The sequence below is a fragment of the Urocitellus parryii genome, chromosome 3, assembly GCF_045843805.1.
Source record: "Urocitellus parryii isolate mUroPar1 chromosome 3, mUroPar1.hap1, whole genome shotgun sequence".
NCBI lineage: Eukaryota > Metazoa > Chordata > Mammalia > Rodentia > Sciuridae > Urocitellus > Urocitellus parryii.
The window spans coordinates 16,317,980-16,339,565 of NC_135533.1; the positions used below are offsets into that span (position 1 = coordinate 16,317,980).

Genomic DNA, 21,586 nt, shown 5'->3' on the forward strand with positions numbered 1-21,586 from the left:
CGTAGCTGCTGTTTCCTTCCTTCACACAGCATCACAAATTGTTGCTCTAGTTTAAAGTTTTATCCGTCTTTCTGCTTTCTCAAAAATGACTTCAGGGATGTTGAGGAATTTTTCAAGTATCTGCAATGTGAAGTCATTTTTTGTCTTCTTTGGTACCATCTTGTTTTATATTGAATAGTTTGGCATCAGCTTGGAAAAGCCCTGCACATCTAATCCTCCGGCCCATTAGACTTTGTGTCCCCTCTGCAAGTTATTCCTGTTGGGGGGTTGCAACTCTCAAGTGCTGGGGACTGGGATGGTTGCCTGCTGGTCCAGAACTTGTGTGTGTCACAGAAGAAGTCCTCTTCTGGGGAAAAGGTGCTGTCATTGACAGAAAGAGACAGAAAGACGCATTACCTGGGTGGAGGTACATGTGTCAGAGGTCCCCAAGAGCACTCCAGGTTCAGTGGTTCATTGGTGGGACTTAGCATGTAGTAGTGCTCACATCTGTGACTTATTACAGCCCAAGGTCATAAGGCAGTGTCAGCAAAGAGACAGGTGCGGGGGTGGGGGAGAAGGGAGGAGTTTGGAAAAAGCCAGGCACGAGCTTCCCAGGGATTTTGCCCAGTGGAGTCCTCAGGAGGTGCTGAATTCCTCTAGCCGTGAGCTTCGAACCCCAGGTAAACATCTACCAGTCTTGTGACAGACTCGGTGCCCAGGGTTTTAATGAGACCTGTTCACATAAACACGCTCTGTATAGCACAGACCAAAATTCCAGACTCCGAGCAGGAAAGTGGGTGTTCAGCTGACCACTTAGCACAACAGTTTAGGCCCAGCATGCCACTCTTAACTATACTGGGAACTGGGGAAACCCTTCTGATATCCAGGTTTCCCAAACTTGCCAACAGCCCTTCTAAGGTTAGGAGTCTCAGGATTACTGTATTGACTCTTTTCTACACAAAGAGTGACAATATGATCACTTCAATTGTTGAGAAGGGGATGTCGATGGAAAAACTTGTTCAAATCCAAGAGAGTCTAAGTTAAAAATTCATGTTTATGAAAGTGCTATTTGAAGGTGGGGCAAAAGAGAAGGATGAGAAGTGGAATCTTAAGGTAAAGGTGGCTGAAACCATCCTGGGGTAGTGTCCACATGCAGGAGACTGGGGAGGTAGAAGGAGACCCAGGAGGGTGTCTCAGGGAACCAAGAGAAGTGAAAGGTTTAAAAAGGAAGGAATGCTCAAGGGTGTGTCAAGTGAACAGACAGAATTATAGGTATTGCCAGATGCCCTTGAGGCATCCTTCCATAGCCTGTAAACTGACTTTAACTTAAAAGTATCCATACACATGAAGCAGGACTTATTTGGCCAGTGCCTGGAATAACTTTCCTGCCCATCACATCTTTCTCTTTTCCTCTGACCACCTTACTGAAGCCCTGTTTAGTTTTTTGTTACTGCTCTTTGTTTGGGTTTAGATTTCACAGGCAGTGAGAAATGACTGAACAGTGGGGAAAAAAAATTCTTTGAACATTACTGCCAACTTCTCTTTGGTAATTATTTAAAGACAGCAGCAACTAAAACCACCTCTCTGGTTCCTGATGGAAGAGTCATTCTGTTTGTTCATTTAAGAAGGTTGTTTCTGCTTTTCCATCGATCTCATCGGTGCTTGTTGATGAGGAATAAAAACTAAAAGCTGCTTGACATCCCAAGAGGATGATGAAAGTGTTTGAATTTCCTACTTTACCCTTGGACTTCTCCCAGATCCTGACTTCTGGGTACTGTCTCTCTGATATTTCACTTCTGTTTTTCTGAGTTCTTGGACACTAAAGGCGTATAAAGTCTCTGAGATACGTGACAATTGTGACATTGGATCAGGGAACCAGTAGTGACTTTTCCTTTTCTTATAATAAAATTAGATCAGAAATATTTTTTAAGCTCTTTTTGTGTGTGTGTGTGGCTGATTTAGAGAAGTTAGTGGTGTAGGAAATGCCAGGGCCTCCTCCTTCTCACACTCTGGGTGGTTCAGAAATAGAAACTCTTTGCATGGCAGAAGGTGGAGAGCACAGTGATGATGGTGGCACTTGTCGTCCTGGTTACTATAGTAATGGTGACAGTTCTGGCCTTATTTACTTCATTGAACTTCAGGAGGGCAGATGTGTGCTGTGATTTAGGTGGTTTTAAATTCTGTGTCTTTTGTCCTAATATCCCAGGGCTTCCAGCAAAAGTTCTCCTTCCACAGTAAAGAGATCGTGGCCATCAGCTGTTCCTGGTGCAAGCAGGCGGTAAGTTTGGGATGAGATACAGCAACGTGGGCTCACGCGACCAAAATACACTGTCGGTGCCTGAGTTCCTGTCCGCCAGGGGAACAGGAGCCTGACGGAACATACTACTTTTCCAGATAGAATCCTTGAAGGAAGAAAGACAGCAAAACTATAGAACAACTGTACAGATGAGCTGAGAGAAACTACAGAAATACATTTATCCCTTTCTTTTGTACATGTTGAGAAGCCTAGGCCCAAAGACTGGGGGGTCCTCCCATGGTGCCAGTCCTGGGGCTGGAACAGAGGGCTTCTCACTCCTGGACCACATTTCTTTCCTTTCCATTAGATTCTGAGAACTCCTCCTGGTAGGCAGGTTGGCATTGGGAACAGAGCAGTGGTCAACAGGAGAGACCCTCTAATGCAGATGTCCAGGCATGTTCCTCCAGTTTTGACATGGGTGACTATTTTTTTTTTTTTTTTTTTTTTTTGGTGGCACTCAGTGTGAAAATCTCCTGTGTCCTTCTTCAGGTTTCTCTAGATTGGGATGATGCCATCTGTATGTTCATTGATATCTAGCTCTTCCTTACATTTGCACATGTATGTAAGTTAGTGTCCCATGGTCATTTTCCCATTTATGTTTCTTCTTTTCTATCTCCCTTTGTCCCCTCAATTTTTTTTTAAAGCACCTCACTTCTCTCTCCAAACTAGATGCTAACATTTTCATACTTGTCGGCCAGTGTGCCTGTTATTTCTGTTACTCTTACTTGGGATTTGGCAAATTGCAGCCCCCAGGGCTAAATATGGCCCACACCTATTTTTATAAATAAGAAATTTTATCAAAACACAGCCATGCCTAGTTACTTATGGACCCTGTGTCCCTGTTTTTTGCATTTATGTATCACCTATGGCTACTTTGATGCTGCAGTGGGTTCATTGAGCTCCCTGACCTGGTGAGACCCTGTTGGTGAGATGGCATCCTGGGCAGCTGGGCTCAGAAGGCTGCATCTGCTCCAACATGTTGCTACCAGGGTAGGGTCAGATGGTCTGTCAGGGTCAATTTGGAAACGCAAGCCCACTTTCCAATGAACATGTATGCTCTCTAATTTATAGTCCAACTGAGTCAATACAGAGACTGAACTTTCATTTGACCATTAAGGCAGACCTTTGGTTGATTCCACATGAATCTGAATTTCCCCCTTTCTCACATGGTAGAAGGTGGTTTGTCAAGTATTATAAATAAAAAAATTTTCACACATATTATAAACATGATGTATTTTAACAGTATAGGTAAACAAGTGAATCTCTATGGTACACAAGAATGGACCTTGGATTAGGTAGCTGAGTTTCCTCCATTGAGATCTTGGTTCCACCATTTAAAAGCTGTGTGATCTTGAATTTGCCTCTTAGTCACTAGATTGGAGATTACTCAAATACAAATTGATAGAGTTCACTTTGTCAGTCTCTGAGACCCACACCATTGTAGATAGACCATGAAAATTTTAGACACACAATTAAAACATTTTTTTTGAAAGAAGGCATTCAAATATCATTCCTCTGGAAAATTTAATGTTTTGCAAAATGCAAATAACTAGTGGCAAGGAAAATTATTAAGTATTTTATCCTTAATTGACCAATTAGTAATTAGCTACTGGATCACAGCAGATCTTAAAGATATGCAAACATGAAAAAGTATTATTAAAATTACAGTGGCTCTATTTGCTAGTTTTCCTGAGTCCTGATTTATGTCTGTTTTTCTCACATAGTTATTATCAGTGATCCCCTTCACTTTCAAATTGTTCCAACTAAAATGATAAATTATATGATCACAATAAATATAAACCAAGTCGAAACTGACATGAAGTTCGAAGAAATCACTATAATTAAAATCTGAGGCCCCTAATTATTGCATAATGTTGATTTTATGTTTGTTAGAAGATAAATGTTACTGCACGTTGCTATCACTCTAGTCAAAAGATGTGAATGTGTGTGAATGTGTGTGAATGGCCCTGGCCATCAGTCCCAGCCTCAAGCTGGGGTGCCCAGTTAAGCCCCTCACACTGAGGTGCTGTTATGATTATTAATCTGCAGTTGCTTCCTTTCTTCCTTTCAAAACCAAAAAGCACTTCAGGCTTGCCAAGTGTATTAGGGCACTGTTTTTTTTAAAAGGCTGTTGAGGAATGGAGCAGAGGCACTCTCTTTTTTAAAAAATACTTTTTAAAAAATATTTGTATTAGTTGTTGATGAATTTTTAAATTTTATTTATTTTTGGTATGTGGTGCTGAGAATCGAGCCCAGTGCCCCACACATGCTAGGCAAGCGCTCTACCACTGAGCCACCACCCCAGCCCAGGCACTCTCTTTATACTTTGTTACCTCGGGGTTTCCTAACTTTCTAGAGGGGACATCCTGCCTCTCTCCTGGCTTCTCTAACTGGAGAGAGAACCTGGGGGGATTGCTGTCTCTGATGGAAAAAGGAGAGGCAGAGGGCCGGCCTTGCCTTTTAGCTGCCTTCATTTCCTTCTCCACGTTATCCTTACTCAACCAAGTCTGTGACGAGCACCAGGGAAGAAACCCAACTGTGTGCAGCCGGGATTACTAGAACCTTCCACGTTTCTGCCTTGTTCTGCCATGTTGATTTCTCCTTAATAACTGTGGTAAAGTCTATACTGGCAGAATAGAAAGCTGGTCTCTAAGATCCTGGGGCTGGTGGGGTGGTGTTGAGAAGGAAGTGCCCTTTGTGTGTGTGTGAGTGTGTGTCTGTGTGTGTGTGTGTGTGTGCGTGCGCGCGCGCCTGTGTGTGTGTTGGGGGGTGGTGGTTGTGCATGCATGGTGTGTGTGCATGCACTTACTCCTTCTTACTGTGACATTACCTTTTGCCTAGAATTGCTTATTAGCCCATTTTTCTCTTCAGTTTCACAATAAGGTGACCTGTTTCATGCTGCATCACATTGAGGAACCCTGCTCCCTGGGGGCTCATGCTGCCGTTATAGTCCCGCCCACCTGGATCATTAAGGTGAAGAAACCTCAGGTAACTGCCAGGACCCTGGTGCTGCAAACCCAGTGCAGAGAAAAATGAATTGCTGCTCCTTGCTTTTTTCCCCCTGACTATTCTCTGGGTTACTGAGACCTCTGCTCAGTGATCCCCAAGGTCCCGTGCTTAAGCTACTAAATTCATCCCGTGGCCCAGCACTTGACTGCACTGGGCTCCCTCATGGAATCAGCCTAATCAAATCAAAGTTCTAGAGCAAGGGTGCTTCCTCCCCATTCGTTTGCTCATGATAGTCTCTTTGGTGGTAGTTGCCCTGAGTTTCAGGGAGGTCCAGTGATGGGTAGAGCTGATTTTCATACAACTCTCTTCTCTTCCAGCCTGGGAATTTCCAGGGAGTCAGTTGAGGGCAGACTGAGTTGTGACCTTCCTGCATACACAAGGCCTGCTCAGAGAGCAACAGCCCTTTCTTAAGGCAAAGTGGAATTTATCCTCTTAGTTCCTAACCCTGTCCTGTATTCTTCTCCGTGTGCTTCCTGTCCTAGCGAGCCTCAGCTTCCTTATTTTGGAGACTGTGATGGTCTCTTGACTAGGTCATATTCTTGGATTGAACATGTTTCTTCCTTCATACCCTGCATCCTGGACAGTGAGCGCCAACTTATAGGATGGAAAAATTTTCATGCAACAGGGAGAGAGATCGTATCAATCTCCCCCAGGGCATATAGGTGTTTAAGAAGTCTCATTGAATTTACTGCATGTAAAAGATGGTAGACCAGTTCCTGTGGTCTCTCATGCAATTTATTCTCATCAACTCAGTTGTGTTTAAAAGCTAGCAGCTGAGGGATATGGTTTTGCTTTTTGTGTTTCATATCAAATTTAGCCTGTATTCATGAGTATAGTTTATAAATGATCTTTCAAGTTAGAATCCATCAGAGCATTTGGGAACCTTTTTTCCAGAGACAAGTACAGTATTATCTGTTAAAAAGTGGGAACTCTGTATAATCTTTCATTTTACATGTTAGTATCCACTGCCAAGGTGTGTTTGATGAGTGGCCTAAGGTGACACAGTGAACTTTACATATGTATTGCTGTCTGAAATTCAAATGTACCGAGTTCCAATTTTTACTTTTGAATCTCTTTAACATTTCTACTTCCTTTTTTATTTCTTTCTATAATTTAGTAATCTCTCCAGGGCTTTACATTGTATATTCATTCCGTTAAATCAAAACTTAGGTTGTGTCAGAAGATCTGCTAGACTCTGTGCTATAATATACAGTCCTCGCTCAGAAGAGACTCAGAGTTACCTTAAGGAAAGGTTGGAGGAGTTTCATGAGGAGGTGGGTTTTAATCTGCTTTTTGAAAGATGGGTGGGACTTAGATCAGTGCAGAAGAGAAAGAGAAGCCTGGCCAGAACAAAGGCACCTTGTCCAGCATCGCACTTGTGGGACTATGAAATGAGTCGCCCTGAAGTTTGCGGAGAAGTGTGAGGGAGAAGGTGTGTGGGGTGAGCAGGAGGTTGCACTGGACTGACAGAGAGGGATCTGGAGACATGTGGACTTTATCCTGAAGTAACTGGCTTCTTCATCAGCAAAGGAATGACAGCGTCAAAATATCCTCTTAGAAGGAAAAGCTAGCAAGAGTGTGTAGGATGCCTGAGTGGTATGGGATTTCGAAGAACTAGAAATAGAACAGTTAGGAAAATCAGATGATGATTCCACTCTGCAGAGAAATGGTATTCTTTTCTCACCTCTGAAAGCACCTTTTTTGCTATGGAAATTTTCAAGCCAATGAAGAAAGAGAAAATGGAAATGGGTTCTTCCCTTTCGAAATGGGTTGCAGTCTTCCCTAGCCATATGATTTTCTGCCATTCTTGTTTCAGCTATCCTTGGCGCTGCCAGATTATTTTCTTTCATTGAATTATTAATTTTGAGATTCATAAGAAACTGGAAGGAATAATACAGAGCAATTTCTTGCACCCTTGACCAATCTTGCAGTACAGCATCACCCCAGGCTGTCGGCCTTGACAGCCCATCAGCAGAGACCCCTGTACCTGCTCCCAGCCACCTGCATTTTTCTCCTGGCCTCACCCCCTCTGCCCCACCTTCCTGAGGTGGAATCTACCCCACTGTTTTTCTTTCAGTTTCATCTGTTAATGTCTCCTTTTGTTTCTTTAAAATATAACATTTAAAAAGATAATGACATACCTGTCTCTCATCAAAATTAGTAATTCCTTAATTGCTTTTTTTTTTTTTTGCTTGTCTCAACTATTTTTTTTTTCAACAGTTAAGTTTTTCAAATCATAACTCAAAGTCCTGCACTGCCTTTTGTGGACAGATACCTTAGGTGTCTTTTAAATTTGTAACAATATCCTCTCATATGTTTTCATGCTATTTATTTGTTAAATAAACTGGGTCTTTTTTACTGTGGGATTCCCCATATCTTGATTTTAACTGCTTGTATCCTTAGTTTTAAACAATTTTCCTTCCTGCTTATATTTTATATAAATTAATATTGAAGTATAGCAACTCATTTACATTGGGGGTTAACTTTTGGGGAGAAGGACTGCATTGGTGGTGCTGTGTATTTGTATTGTATTTCTAACAAAGGAACATAACATCAAATTGTTTCAGTATTATTAATGTCATGATCAATGGGCTTGGAAACTATCATCCTAATCCATTTACTATAGCCTTTTACCTATTGTATTATCCCCTAAAGATCATCTTCGAAATCTATTATTTCATTAGTGATTGCCAAAATGTGGTTTTCCAATTTTTACTCTTTTTCACTACTTAGCTATAATTTTTCTTCCCCTATCACCAACAAATAGGAGAAAAATATTTGAGTATTTGACTTTATTAATAAATTTTCAGAGTAATAAGTTAATGCCCTAGTAACCTTTAAAGGTGGTTAATGCCCTAGTAACTTTTTAAGAATCGTCTTTGCAGAGCATCATTATGGATTCACCTCATTCTTTGCATGTATATTCACACACACGCACACACACACTCAGTATGCCTCAGAATATGGTCCTCATTATTATTCCTACATTCTACATTCGAACTGCTTTGTGAATTGGAACCCCTCCAGGTGGCTCCTGCCTACTGTCATGGCCAGTAAAGTTTTGGACAGCTTCTTTGGTTTCAGGAATGCTAGGATATATTTCCTGTCCATATCTGGAGTCAGCAATGTGGACATTAAGTAGCTCAAGTTGTGTTTGAACCCAAGAATTTTGATTCTTGAAATCAAGTTCTTAGTGAGAGGCCACACTGCCTCACTGTCTGACTACAGTCATCTTTGTTGAATTAGGTGTCTAAAAATTTTGATGATCTCTCTTTCTATGGGCTCCAAAGCCATCAAGTAAGTTAATTAATGAGCTAAATTCTGTTGAAAAGCTGGTTCAGGATGAGTCTGGGGACAGCACAGTAATGTTTAAGAACTGTGGCTTTGGAACTTGGACTCCTTGAATCCTTAACCTTACCATTTACTGATTTATGCAATATTGAACTATTTAAACTCTTCCATTTCATTTTCCCTTCTTCACAGTGTAAATGATACTAGTACCTAATTCACAGGGTTTTAATGAAGATTAATCAGCTAACAGATGCACATAGAACAGCTCATGGCTCATTGTAAGTAACAGAGCTCTCTTTCGTGATCTTTCTTCTTGTTGACTTTAAGGAGTACAGAGTATCAAAGTGGAGACATACCACAACGGTTGAAATATTGGACAGTTACACACAGGTCAGGACAGAAGTTATTGAAGGATGAAAAGAGGAGGCAGTTTCCAGTGGATGGGTGTGAAGAGAGAACAGTAAGGGATGTAGCCAGGCATCTGCTCTGCTCCCAGAGCACCTTGCGGCACTGTAACTGTTGTATTTTACCATGTGGTGGGATTGTGTGTTCACTGGCTTGTTGCCTCTGCTATGGAAGAGAGTCAATGCCCATTCATTTATTGAATAAAAGAATAAGCGAAGACTAGGGGATTGTCCACCTACAGGAAGTAGAAGAAGAGGATCCTGCAAACTGGGAGAGAGCTATGGAAACGTGGTTCCATTATTAAAAATTGAAAGAAAATAGGGTGGCCCTCAATGTTGAATTCCATAGATATTAAAAATAATAACAGGAATTGAGAAGAGTCTTTAGGTTGGTGGTTAAATCATGGATAACAATAAAAACTGTAGTTTGTAGAGTGTGTAGCATGGGTGCCAAGTTGTTCCTGATGATTCGGAGGCAGTGATATCAGATAATTCATTTGAGACATTGGCAAGTGTATTTAAAAAGAGAATTTGGAAAGTAGATGGAGAACAGCAGAGTAAAATCTTTTTCCAACTTTAATTTTATATCTACATTTTTCTACATATCTACATCAGTGTATTTTTCATTCTTTTATCATACTGGTTTAAAAATAAATGACAAAAATGTGTATTCTTTATTGGATTAAGTAAACAGTTATTTAATTAGCCACATTCAAAGATGCCATTGTGTGTATTATGAGGTCTAAAGATGAATCAGATGGGATCTGTTTCCACACAAAAAAATGCATACTTCTTAGGGGTAACATAGATATATCCATCTAAATCATTGGACAGAGTATTTGTGAATTCTGGAAGAGGCACTCAACAATATGAATATCCTTAAGGAAACAGCATCCTCCTGCTATTTTTAGAAGAGTGACTTTTTTGGGTTAATGTGTACTTTTGGGAAAGATTCACATAGGGTGGGGAGCACAACAGGCTAGAAAGGTTGGTTCAGCCATGGTCAGGAAGGAGTTGTACATCCAAGGTTGAGAGTGGTAAGTTTTACCTGAGATGTAGAAACACTGTAGAATTATTAGGCAGGAGTGAGCACTTTCAGTTGTTGGGATCAAGGTAAGCTAAATGGAAATCACACCACAGTGCTTGGTCTTAAAGGATGTGGGTGGTATGGTTTTGGGAAGAGAGACAAAGAAGTTCAACACAAGTAGACAGAACATACTGAGAATTGTTAAGATGGATCATCAAATAAAGCCAGCTGTATTTGGATGTTTGTATTTAGACAAATGACTCCAGAGAGGAGTAATGGTTAATTGTATAGGAGTCTCTCCCTACTCTCAGAGATGCATTTCAAATCGTTCCACAATTGTCATGGAGAGTATCACTAAATATATAGAGTTTCTTCCTATGCATATATTCCTATGATAAAATTTAATTTATAAGTTAGGTACAGTGAGAGATGGAAGCAATAACTAAAAAACAAAATAGAACAACAGTGTCAATCTACTGTACTAAAAGTTCTTTAAGATAGATGATTTTTTTATTTCTGGAATTTTCCATTTAATATTTTCAAAACATAGTTGACTGTAGATAACGGAAACCGCAGGAAGTGAAACTGTATTATAGTCAGGAAAAGTGGTTCATAAAGAGATGGAATTGGACCACATATTTTTCTTCTCTGTTAAGAGATGGCTGGCTGAGAGGATAATGGCTCCCTGAGCAGCTGCAGAGTTGGGAGTCCTGAGGCATCTTGGTTGTGAGGGGAATGTGGGCTGCCTGCATGATTTGTTGGGTTTCATCACCAAATCTCTTAGAGAGAGGAAGAAGTTAATTACTGGAAGTGAAAAGATGGTGGAAGGTAGATGATTTTAAGGAATCCAAATCGAAAAAAATCTGAAGAATTCAGGCTGAATCTGTTGATTTGTTTAGATTCCAAGTTATATCTTAAGTTACAGACATCAGCGTTTCTCTTTTGGGCTGAAAATCTTAGAGAACAATATTTTGATCAGATAAACAATGCTGAATCTATTCAAACACCAGGGCAAGTGCCTGTAGAGGAGGAGTAAGACACACATCACATGAATGTCTTACAGGATTCAGCTGTAGAATATGGGGGTGGGAAAGCTTTTTGCAGAAGTTTCGCGTCATGAGACAAGACATCCTTCAAAAAAAAAAAATATTTTGCTTTTGAACCACTGGCTTTTCCAAAACTGTCTCTGTTTTGTAACTCTCCCAGTAATCTCAAAGGGTGTCTATAGTTTTGTGCAAAGAATATAAAATGATGCTCCATCCTCTCTCCTGAATTGAGTCCGTGGGGACTGTATAGGAGCACTGAATAGGAGCACTGTGGTTTCTTTGAAGAATGATAGTACTGTGTCTTTTGATTTATTGTGTAGTTCTTAATGAGTAATACATAAATGTTTTTCCTATAAAAAAGTAAACTTTTTGGATTAAAAAACAGTCTTCTTTTACCAACATTTTAAATTATAGGTCTCTCTCCCCCATCTCCCCCATCAAAAATCCATATGTAGCTCAGTGGCAGAGCACTTGCCTTGCAGATATGAGGCACTGGTGCTGATCCTCAGCACCACATAAAAATAAATAAATAAAATAAAGGTATTGTGTCCATCTACAACTGAAAGAAATGTTTAAAAAATTCATATGGAATTTTTATTACTAATTTACATGCATAAAAACATACCTATGGAAAAAGATATAGAGACATTGTGAGCACTGGGGTACATGTTTTTAATATGAGACCTCATTCTACTCTCAATGCTTTAGAACTTGCTCCAGCCTAGTAATAACATGACCCTTGGGGACAGGTCTATATGAAGACCTAGAGACCCAAGTCATATTTTAAACTGCTGTCCACATCCCATACAATGGTTGTATTACAGTTTATTTGTTAATCTCCCTATTGATAGGTAGTTATATTGTTTTTAATGTTCCACTTATAAATAATGCTGTATTTTATTTCTTCCTGGCCCTGAATGAGCTTTTTTTTTTATATTAGTCCTTTTGTTTTTTTAATCCCTTATAATTGGAAAATGTTCTTTAAATGCTGGGGACCTATGAAATGTAATAGCTAATTTTATGCAATGACCAACAGTATCCCTTAAAATTGCCCAAGTTATTTCCTTTGGTGAATTCTAAAGGTCAACTAGTACTTGTGATTTAACCAGGTATAGGACTATTTGCAGCTTTTGAGACCATGTCCTTAACTTTTTAAAAAATGTCTTCATTAGTGCATGATAGTTACACGTAGTTGTGGGGTTCATTTTGAAATATTCAAACATGTTATGGAATATTATTTGCTCCATTTCAGTCCCCAGCACTTCCACACTCCTTACCCTCCTCCCTTTCCCGTGTCCTTAACTTTTGATGTGGGTTTTCTTTATTCTTCTGCTTGCCCATCCTCAGAATCACCATGACCTAGCTGGAGCAGGCAATGAGAAACTCAGTCCCTGCTCCCATTCCTGTTGCCTATCAGAGTTTGGTTCAGTATTTTGGGGGGATGACTTCCTTTGGGATGATGAATTGGTATATCTTTATTTTTTTAAGACCTGTTATTACAAACAATCATATGTGGCCCCATAACCTGGAAAAATCCCTTAAGAGTAATAAGACCTAAAGTTTCTTTCACAGTTGAGTGATTCATACCAAAGTATTTCTTAACAGCCCAAGAAGGAGTCATAACTATGTTAAGGGTCTTGTTGATAGGATTACTTCTGTGGCAAGGTAAGATGACCCTGATATCGGGTCCAAAAAAACAAAACGCCTTTATTTTTCTTTAGGTCTTTCACAAAAGAGCAGGCACGGAATGTACAGGGGCAACTACTGTTGGGATCCGAAGAATGACAAAACAAAAACAAACAAACCCACAAAAACCCTCAAAACAACAACAACAACAAAACCCTGTTTGGATAGTATTAATCTTGCAAAAGGAATCGTTTGTGTCCCTAAGTTAGCTGCCCTAGACGTTCTGGATGACAGGCCAAGAATTAAAGAATTCTTGACTCTATCTTCCAACAAGTCTGCACAATACCTTCCTGATATCCTTTTGGCCTTCTTGAAAAGCAGACTGTTGTGTTAGATTCTCTAACAGTCTGACCCAGGAGGATAGGCCAGGCTGCAGGTTCGTGAGGGTAGGTGACTTATCTTCTTGTGGCCAAAATACCTCCTCAGTCTGCCTTCACATTCATCTGTTCCTCACTGAATTATGCTGCCTTCCAAATGAGGTCGTATGTTCAGACAGAAGTATATATTTCCATGTGCACAGAAGGGAGCCTTCGGGAACGTTGAGGCGTGCTGGGAAACTGCACACTCTCACTGTTGCTGTCTGACCACCGTAGGGCTGTAAGGTCTCAGAACTCACGCAGACGCTCGCAGGTACTGTACAACACCGTGCTTGGGCTTCACCCTCTTCTTGGTCTGTGAAGTGAGGAAGGCCTCAGATGCCTTCGTCCGGGTGAGGCTAAGAAGAACTTGCATTTGCTACCTCTGTGTTACCAAGGCTGTTTTGTGTGTCTGTTCCCTATGGGAGTTGAGTTCCTCACCTGCACTATTCTCAGATATCTACCCTTATTTCGATGTGTTTTTCCAATTCCGTGTTCCCCTTGTGTGCTTGATCCTCAAAATCATCTGAAATGCTGTGATTTTATGATCAGACAAGTTTAAGAAACTTGTTGTAAGATCTTGGCCTGATCTGATAGACCTATCTCTTAGAGTCAAAAATCAAGGTCCACAGCGTGTCCTTGCGAGCACGTGGCATCCTGCAGCTGCTCTTGACAGTGAATGGCTAGAAGTGCTAAGTTAGGAGGCACGGGTTAACTTCCTAGGGTTCACTTCCAAACTCTGCGGAGGGTTAGTGAGTGCTGTGAGGTATGATAACGTGTGCACCCTGTTCCAACAAAGATGGAGTGCAGACATCCTGCCAACCTTGTGCTGGGTGCTGGGCTGTGCAGCTGGGGACGAGGCAGTGGATACTGGGCTAACTGCTTCACATACCTTTTCTCATTTAAACTTCACACCTGTCCTTTGAGGTAGGTATTACCACTTCATATTAAAATTAAGAGACTGATGTTTCAAAAAGTTCAACTGACTTGGCCAAGGTCACAGAGGTAGTAATGAGGAATTTCGGGACCCTACCAAGTCTATCAGACTCAAGCTTCCCCCCTGTTCATCTGCTGTACCCTTCTATACACTCCTCATGTTCCTCTTTTCTGCTTCAAAAAGCAGTTCTCAGCCCTGGCTACATGGTAGAATTGCCTGGGGAGCTTTTAAAAAATGTGCTTGCTTGGGCTTCATCCCAAACAGATTTATTAAGAACATTTGATGTGGCCCAGGTATGAATAGTTTTTACAAAGCTTTTTGGGTGAGACGAATATGTAAACATGGTTGAGAATCTTTGAGAGCATCATTGATTGACACCAAATAGACACTTCTTCTGCCGGCCTAGTGGTTTCCAACGTTTTTCTTGGATCATGTGGCTGATTAAACTTTTAAAGACTTCAGATCCTTTTTCTTCCCTTTTATACAAACTAAAATTTATTGAAATATATCACTTCATAATGCAGAAGAGACAAGGACATGATAAAAGACCCATTGAACCAGGGTTTAGAAACCTGGAGATCTATTTTTAGGGGAGATATAGTCAACAGTAAGTATGAGTAATCACCTGGGGGTCTAGAGCACCCATGAGCTCCAGGGTCTTTTTCATTTTATTCTAAACTGATGGGGAAAGAAAACCTTGAGACAAGTGGTAATTCTTAAAAGTTTCTTTCATCCTTGGTAAACACAGGTGATAGATGAACTTTTTTTTTTGTATATTCAAGTCAAAGTGAAATAAAAGCAAACTAGTTTGGATCTTGTTAATTTTTGATGCATTAATATATGTAATCTAGACTAAAGTTTATTTTGAATGCTCTATGGGAAAAATACTCTAAAAAGTAGATAATTAGATAGCTAAATTTCTTCAAGCTGTTTTTAAAAATTTTAACTGCTCAAACAATGGCAAGTATGTATACTTGTATGAACTTCTAAGTTAAGAATTCTGCATTTCAGGCCTTCAACACTTGGTCAGACATCTATTATATGGTCAGTAATATCTTATCCTTGTGAAGATGCAGTCTAATTAATTATTGACTCTGCTTATTAAATCTGATTTTGCCTTGTCTCCAACCAGTAAGTTGTGTCTGTTCTCTAACAGGTTCTTCTCTAAGCGTCTATATCAAATATTAAGAGTTAATGGTCAGTTGAAATAATCACCAAGTTGTGGTCTATAAAATCCCTAGAAAGGAAAGCAAATTCAAAGGTCACTGTATTTCAATTAGTTCAAGTCACTTCCATGAGAGAATAAAAAATAAAGGCTACTATAGAAGCAGGAAGACCTTCTAAACCAATGGCCTTTAGAGAAAGAAAAGGCAATTACTGCTCTCCTACTGTGTTAAGTAACTTAAGGTGACTCTTACCTCAGCATTTAAAATATTAGACATCAGTGCTAATACAGTAGTTGGTTGGATCATGAAGTTCTGTTGGGGTCAAGAGTCATTTTATGACAATTATTATTAAAAGACCATTAAAAAAGTTAACAGGAAAGAAAAAAGAAACAAAAGAAAAGAAAAACATGAAAAATGGCCTCCTTTTTTACATTTCCACATAGGTGATCTCCATACCAGGAGATGAACTTGAACTTGGTTGGGCGGGAGACGGACCTGGTTGGGCGGGAGACTGGAGCCCCTCAGAGAATTTGGGATTCTTCCATTTTTACTGGGAGGGTTGGCAGGTATAACATGTGTTGTTATGTGAGTCCACGAGAGCCCCTGGGGCTCTCCCTCCCTGCCCTCCGTGTGCTGGGGAGTCAGTTGCTCACTCTGAAGCACTCGACTGGTTTCTGTCTGTGGCTTACCCATGAGCAGTGGCTTGGAAGTGTCAAAGCATGAGAAGCATGCAGTCCACAGCATGTGCTGCCATCACTCTCTACATGGTTCTGCATGGAAGCCCCGGGGCGGCCTGCCTCTGGGCTCAGGCAGCTCTTTCTTTCCCTACAGAACTCCCTGAAGGCTTCCAATCGGAAGAAGAAGAGAACAAGCTTTAAAAGGAAAGCCAGTAAAAGAGGAACTGAAGTAAGTGTTGGAGAGTTAGGTTTCAAGGAAATACAGCTTCCTTTCCATAGCCTGCTCTGTGCAGAAGGCCTGGCCCAAGCTTGGTTTCTGACACAGCTCCCACCTCTCTTTCTCCTTCTTTATATTCTAATCTCACCAGAATGTTTTCTGTTCCAAATAAATAAATAGGAACACACACACACACACACACACACACACACACAGGCACACATAGGCACACACACCACACACAGACACAGACATCTAAACTGTCACTTCAGAGTCAGAGCATTTGCATGGAAACCTCATCCCAAAGATGACGATGATAATGATGAAGAAGAAGAAGATGATAAGAGTCGACATTTCTAGAATTCCTAGAGTACACAGAGTAAACTCAAAAGCAAGGCTTAATTATCTGAAGCAAATTATAGTTTAAGAGACTTCCAACTTATGTATAGAGGGTCCTATGAAGAGTCATCCTTGCAAAAGCAGATAAAGGATTTTTTGGTGGGTGGAGGGGTAGGTGGGAGTGCCCACCAAGTTGGGATCCCACTTTCTTTGCTTTGCGGTTGCTTTCAAGGCGTAGATTTCTGTACTAACTGTGTTGCTTGCTTCTTCCAGCAGGAAAACAAAGGTCGTCCTTTTGTGATAAAACCTATCTCTTCTCCTCTCATGAAACCCTTGCTTGTGTTTGTGAATCCCAAGAGTGGAGGAAACCAGGTGAGTCATTTGTCATGAGTTTGACTTAGAGCTTTAGATGATTTCTTGAAAACATAACTCCCAGTATTAATTAAAATAGCACCACCAGGACCTCAAGCATTGGCAGACAGCTAGTTTCACAGGACAAGGTTATTGTTGGCTACATTGGGCTGGACAAAGCCTGGAGGTTCTGTGATTTATTCCTCTACTTCCAACTGGACCGAGGCAGAGGTCCTCCAAACTACTGACATTTTCTTTTTATATTTTCAAGAAAGATCATTCCCAAATTTCTCTTGGTTACTGTTTCAGGGATTCACAGTTCCCAAGGGATTCCTTGGGAATCCCTCTATCAAGCCGTCTTTAGTTCTTCCCATTGTAATTTAGACCCAACTACTTTTGCCCCTCAAGATAAGGGAGATGGATGACTCATGGGTCAGAGCAATTATTAACAGACACCACCAAAGCTGTAGAATATATCAGCTTCCAAGGATTTCATCCTGTCCTTGCCCAAACCCTTTTAGTAGGTAATGATTACCTTGAAAATATAGAAACAGCTTTACAAATATTTAGGGACACACCTAAAGTGACAATGCTCTTTAAAGGATAGAATTTGTTCTAAAATCTGGGTCTTTGTTCATCCAATTCTCTTCCCACTCTCTGGGGCTTCTTATCACTATATTCTATAGACTGATTTCTGGTGTTTTCATGTGAACAATTTACATTGGGAGACAAGATTCTTTGAGGTTTCACAGTGAACAACTGGAGGTTGGAAGCTCTTTTGCCTCTTCATGTAAGGAAGGGAGTCCTATAGTTAGGATTAACCCCATAGTCCAAAGGACATCATTGTTACTAAACACACATTAACTATGTTAAGGCTTCTCTTAGGAGAGTTTATGATTTAAAGGTAACATCCCTCTCCCTCTTCTTTTCTCAAGATTCTTGATAACTTGCTATGCTAAGAATATGTTTTGGCATTGTAGAGATCAGGGGAAAGGAATGTACTATAAACAAGGAAACATTCATTTTCAGCATCCTTTGATTTTGAGTTGCTGAGTGATGATCTTAATATTAAAATGATGGTGAATTCAAGTGTCCATAGAGGAGGAACTAAGAATGGGTTTCTTACCCTTTGAGGTTCAGTTTGCCCTGAACCATGACTGCTCTTGAGCTCACCTCTCTGTAGCCTACCAAGGGTTGGGATATGGTTGAGGACCATGGAATACAGCAAAGTGGATATAGTTGGCTTTATGATTTTGGCCACCTGAGTGCCACATGCTAATTAGTATCAAATTATTTTATCATAACAGTTCATATAAAATCCATTTTATCATGAAAGGTCACATAAAAACTCATTTACTAAATCATTATAATCAAACTTTTCTCCTAGGCCCATAGAAGCTTGTGAGTTGTGCCTGTCTTCACAGATCTGACAAGTTAAGAAAGAGCTTGTTCCTATTCTAGTCTTTGTGTAAATTTTGATGACAGGGTCTTCAGAGACTAGTGTTATTCCCTGTTTCATTAAACAGAAAACAAAACAAAACAAAAATTGAAAGAAAGAAGATAGGGTTAAGTGATTTTTTTAAGGATTTATGTTTTTTAATGACACAAAATAGAAAAACAAAATAATTCAAATAACTTTCACTGTTTATTCTGAATTGAATGGCTCTGACTGAAAGTGCTGTGAAATTTTAAAGGCAAGATATGACTTCAGGGTGATAGGAAATCTTTTATTTCTAGCACACAGTACGTGGCAGACTAATAATTGTATAATAAACAATATGAATAGAAGATCAGATGTCATGATGGAAATTATTCACTTCAAGGACAATGTGGTGAGTGGAGTGTACATATTAAGTTATTGGAAATGGGATTAGATAAAGATTAGAATGAACCTATGGAAAACTTGGATGAGGATTTTGGATTTGTGCAAAGGCAACTAGGTTTTTGCTGTTTTTAAAAGAATTTTAGGTTTGTGAAATCTTTTGGCTTTTGAACAGAGCAGCATGATTACATTTAATATGAAGTTTGCTTGGAGATCCTGCTACAGTTGCAGATGCTGCCTCAGTAAGTCAGGGATGGCTCTGAATCTCCTGGGTAGACTCTCATTTCTAACCAGCTGCCAGTTGCTGCTAACCCCTGCTGCCCAGAAAGCCACTCTGATTGGAAAGAGCTTATTGTGTTACCAGTAATAGAAGAAAAAAATCAGTTGGATCCTAATTTTTGCCTTCTAATAATTTACTTATCCCATTATCTGGTTTTTGGATATAAACTATTTAGATTTTATCTCCTCTCTGAAACTTCATCTGTTAAGTAACTACTAGATGATAGCACCATCTACTGGCAAGAAAAATACCTGTAGCTTTTTTCTTATACTCTATTGTATGTATGCCAGGAAAATTTTCAACATGGCATAAACAAACACAGGAGTTACTTCTATGTCCTTCTTTGAAAAAAATGCATTATTTTATATTTTTTTTACTTTAAGCTTTAAAAGAATTGTCTGTTTTTCCAATATTTCCAAAGTGGAGACTATATTGTTTTGCAAAGGCTTGGACATTGGTAGTGCTGTAATTATTGTTGAGATCTGAATTATCTGAGGAAACAGGCACTTAGATCAGAGATGGAAATATTTTCTTTGAACAACTCCCCCTGAAGGAAGGAGGTAGTAGACAGAAGACAGAGCTTACCTTAATATGGACCCCTCCTCTGTATGGGAACTTTAGAGGACTAGAGAAGTAGGGCCCTCCCTTATACTTCTACTTTAATTTCAAAAACTATGATTTCTCTTTGATGGCCCAGAGTCACTAACATCTTTCTAATTTGAGTCTTGAAGAGTTTTTGATCCCTCTCAATGTGCCCTGTGTTGGCTTGCTTTTTCTTTCTCTCTTTTTCCCCTATCCCTATGTTTTTTTTTTTAACTTCATTCCAGATGATTTGCATTATAAATTTAGGGTTAAGCAGATGTTCTGACATTAGAATGATTTCTGCTACCCAGTTTTGAGAGTCGAGGGTATGAGACTCTGGCTCTTTACCCTGACCTATGTGCAGTTCCAGGGCAGAGGGATGGTAGACCTTGCATCCCTGGGTCAGGGCTCCAGGTCCTGACAGGCAGGAGCATTTGAGGAAGGGATGTTCAGCCGGTGGACAGGCTGTTGCTGCTGAGCCCATACCACCATCTGCCAACAGGATCCCTTAGACAAGTCCTCCTTCCCAAGTCAGGGGCCAGTCACACTAAGGTGGGGAGAAGAGGCAGATGAAGAGGAAATACTTCAGAGGAGGAATTTCAGTCTTCAATCTGTTTCTAAATAATTGGACAAACAATTTCAATGAGGAAGTTGGTTTTTGCAGTGATGGAGATGTTTCAACCTGGAGATAAATACAAATGTAGGCTCCTAAGGGTTAGCATTGCCTGGGAAGAGGACAGAGCAGCAGGGAATAGATGAGGGCATGTGTTAAAATACAGCCTGGAGATCTTCTTGGTAAACCAGCATCAACAGATGGGATCAAAACAATCAAACCACAAATATGTATAAAGCCCCTCTTCTAAACTGTAATATTGGTGGGAACCTGGGGGTGGTAGGACACTAACCAAGCCATGGGGCTCCTTTGCCAGGCCTAGAACCTGAGTATCTTAGCCAGACTGTTGCTGCATTAAAATGTTGGTCTATTTCTGATTAAATCGTTTCAGTGACTCTTCATTTTCCACAAAGTGAAGCTCACACTTTTTAGCTCACACTGTCTGTGCAGTTGTCTTTTGCATGATCTAAATAATGTCCATATGAGATGAACCAGGAGTTGATCATTTGGCAGAATTGTTGGCAGTGCTTTGATGAATCTGTGTACTGTTTGAGCTGACCTGTATTTAATTGCTTCTCCATAGCCCCAGGTCATTATTGCCTCATTTTCCTCTATGAACAATGCATAGAACTTCCTTCTGAGAGCAAGATGATCTCTGGTTCATCTAAAACTGCTGGGCACAAAGCAGGGGAATGAATGAACCTTGTTCATTTCCTTCTATAACAATCCACTTATTTGAGGGGAAGATGCATTTTCCTGAGAGCTGGAAAGGGTAATTTTTTTTAACCCCTCAGGAATACCCAGTCACATAGTATCTCAAAAAGTTCTGTGGTCAGTGGGGTATTATATCTGTGATGTGTATTGGAATTCATGTGTAAATTATTTTTTTTTTCATTTAGAGAAAACCAAACTCTTGCAGAAAAGTAGCAACTCTTTTGTTTGTCACAGAGCCTGTGGTAACTACAGGAGTGCTTGGGACATGCTAGTGACTGACAGTTGTATAAATGACTGAGTAGATTTAATCCTGCATTGAGAAAGAAACAAATTACTCTTTCCCCAGTGAATTAGTATTTGTCAGGCCATTCAGTTCTATTTAATAAATTACCTCTATTAAAGCCCTAAAGTAGCTTATCCTAGAGGTGGCAGCAGAGTTAATGGAACTCACTTAAATGTGTGAATTAGACCTTTTCTCTCCACCTGCTAGGATTGATTTTTTTTCAATTGCTTTTATTCAAACATTTATTTTTCCTAATGAATATCGTGTCTTGGAAAGAAGATTACTTTTTTAAAAAAATATTTTTTTCTTTTTATTTATACATGACAGTATAATCTATTTTGATATATTTATACAAGCTTGGTATATATATATATATATATATATATATATATATATATATATATATATCTTATTCTAATTAGGATCCCAGTCTTTTGGATGTACACAATGGTGAGATTCACTGTGGTGTATTCATATATGCACATAGGAAAGTTATGTCACATTTCACTGT

General features: G+C 39.9%; 1 protein-coding gene across 2 annotated transcripts in view; it reads left to right on the top strand.

The window, feature by feature from the left end:
- The window catches only part of Dgki (diacylglycerol kinase iota), a 414,620-nt gene that overhangs the window by 198,947 nt on the left and 194,087 nt on the right, over nucleotides 1-21,586 (top strand). For both annotated transcript variants that reach the window (XM_026398565.1, XM_026398566.1), the window contains exons 7-10: nucleotides 2,186-2,257; nucleotides 5,147-5,263; nucleotides 16,029-16,103; nucleotides 16,704-16,802. In XM_026398565.1, the coding sequence (XP_026254350.1) occupies nucleotides 2,186-2,257; nucleotides 5,147-5,263; nucleotides 16,029-16,103; nucleotides 16,704-16,802 (363 nt within the window). The remainder of the gene's footprint in view (nucleotides 1-2,185; nucleotides 2,258-5,146; nucleotides 5,264-16,028; nucleotides 16,104-16,703; nucleotides 16,803-21,586) is intronic.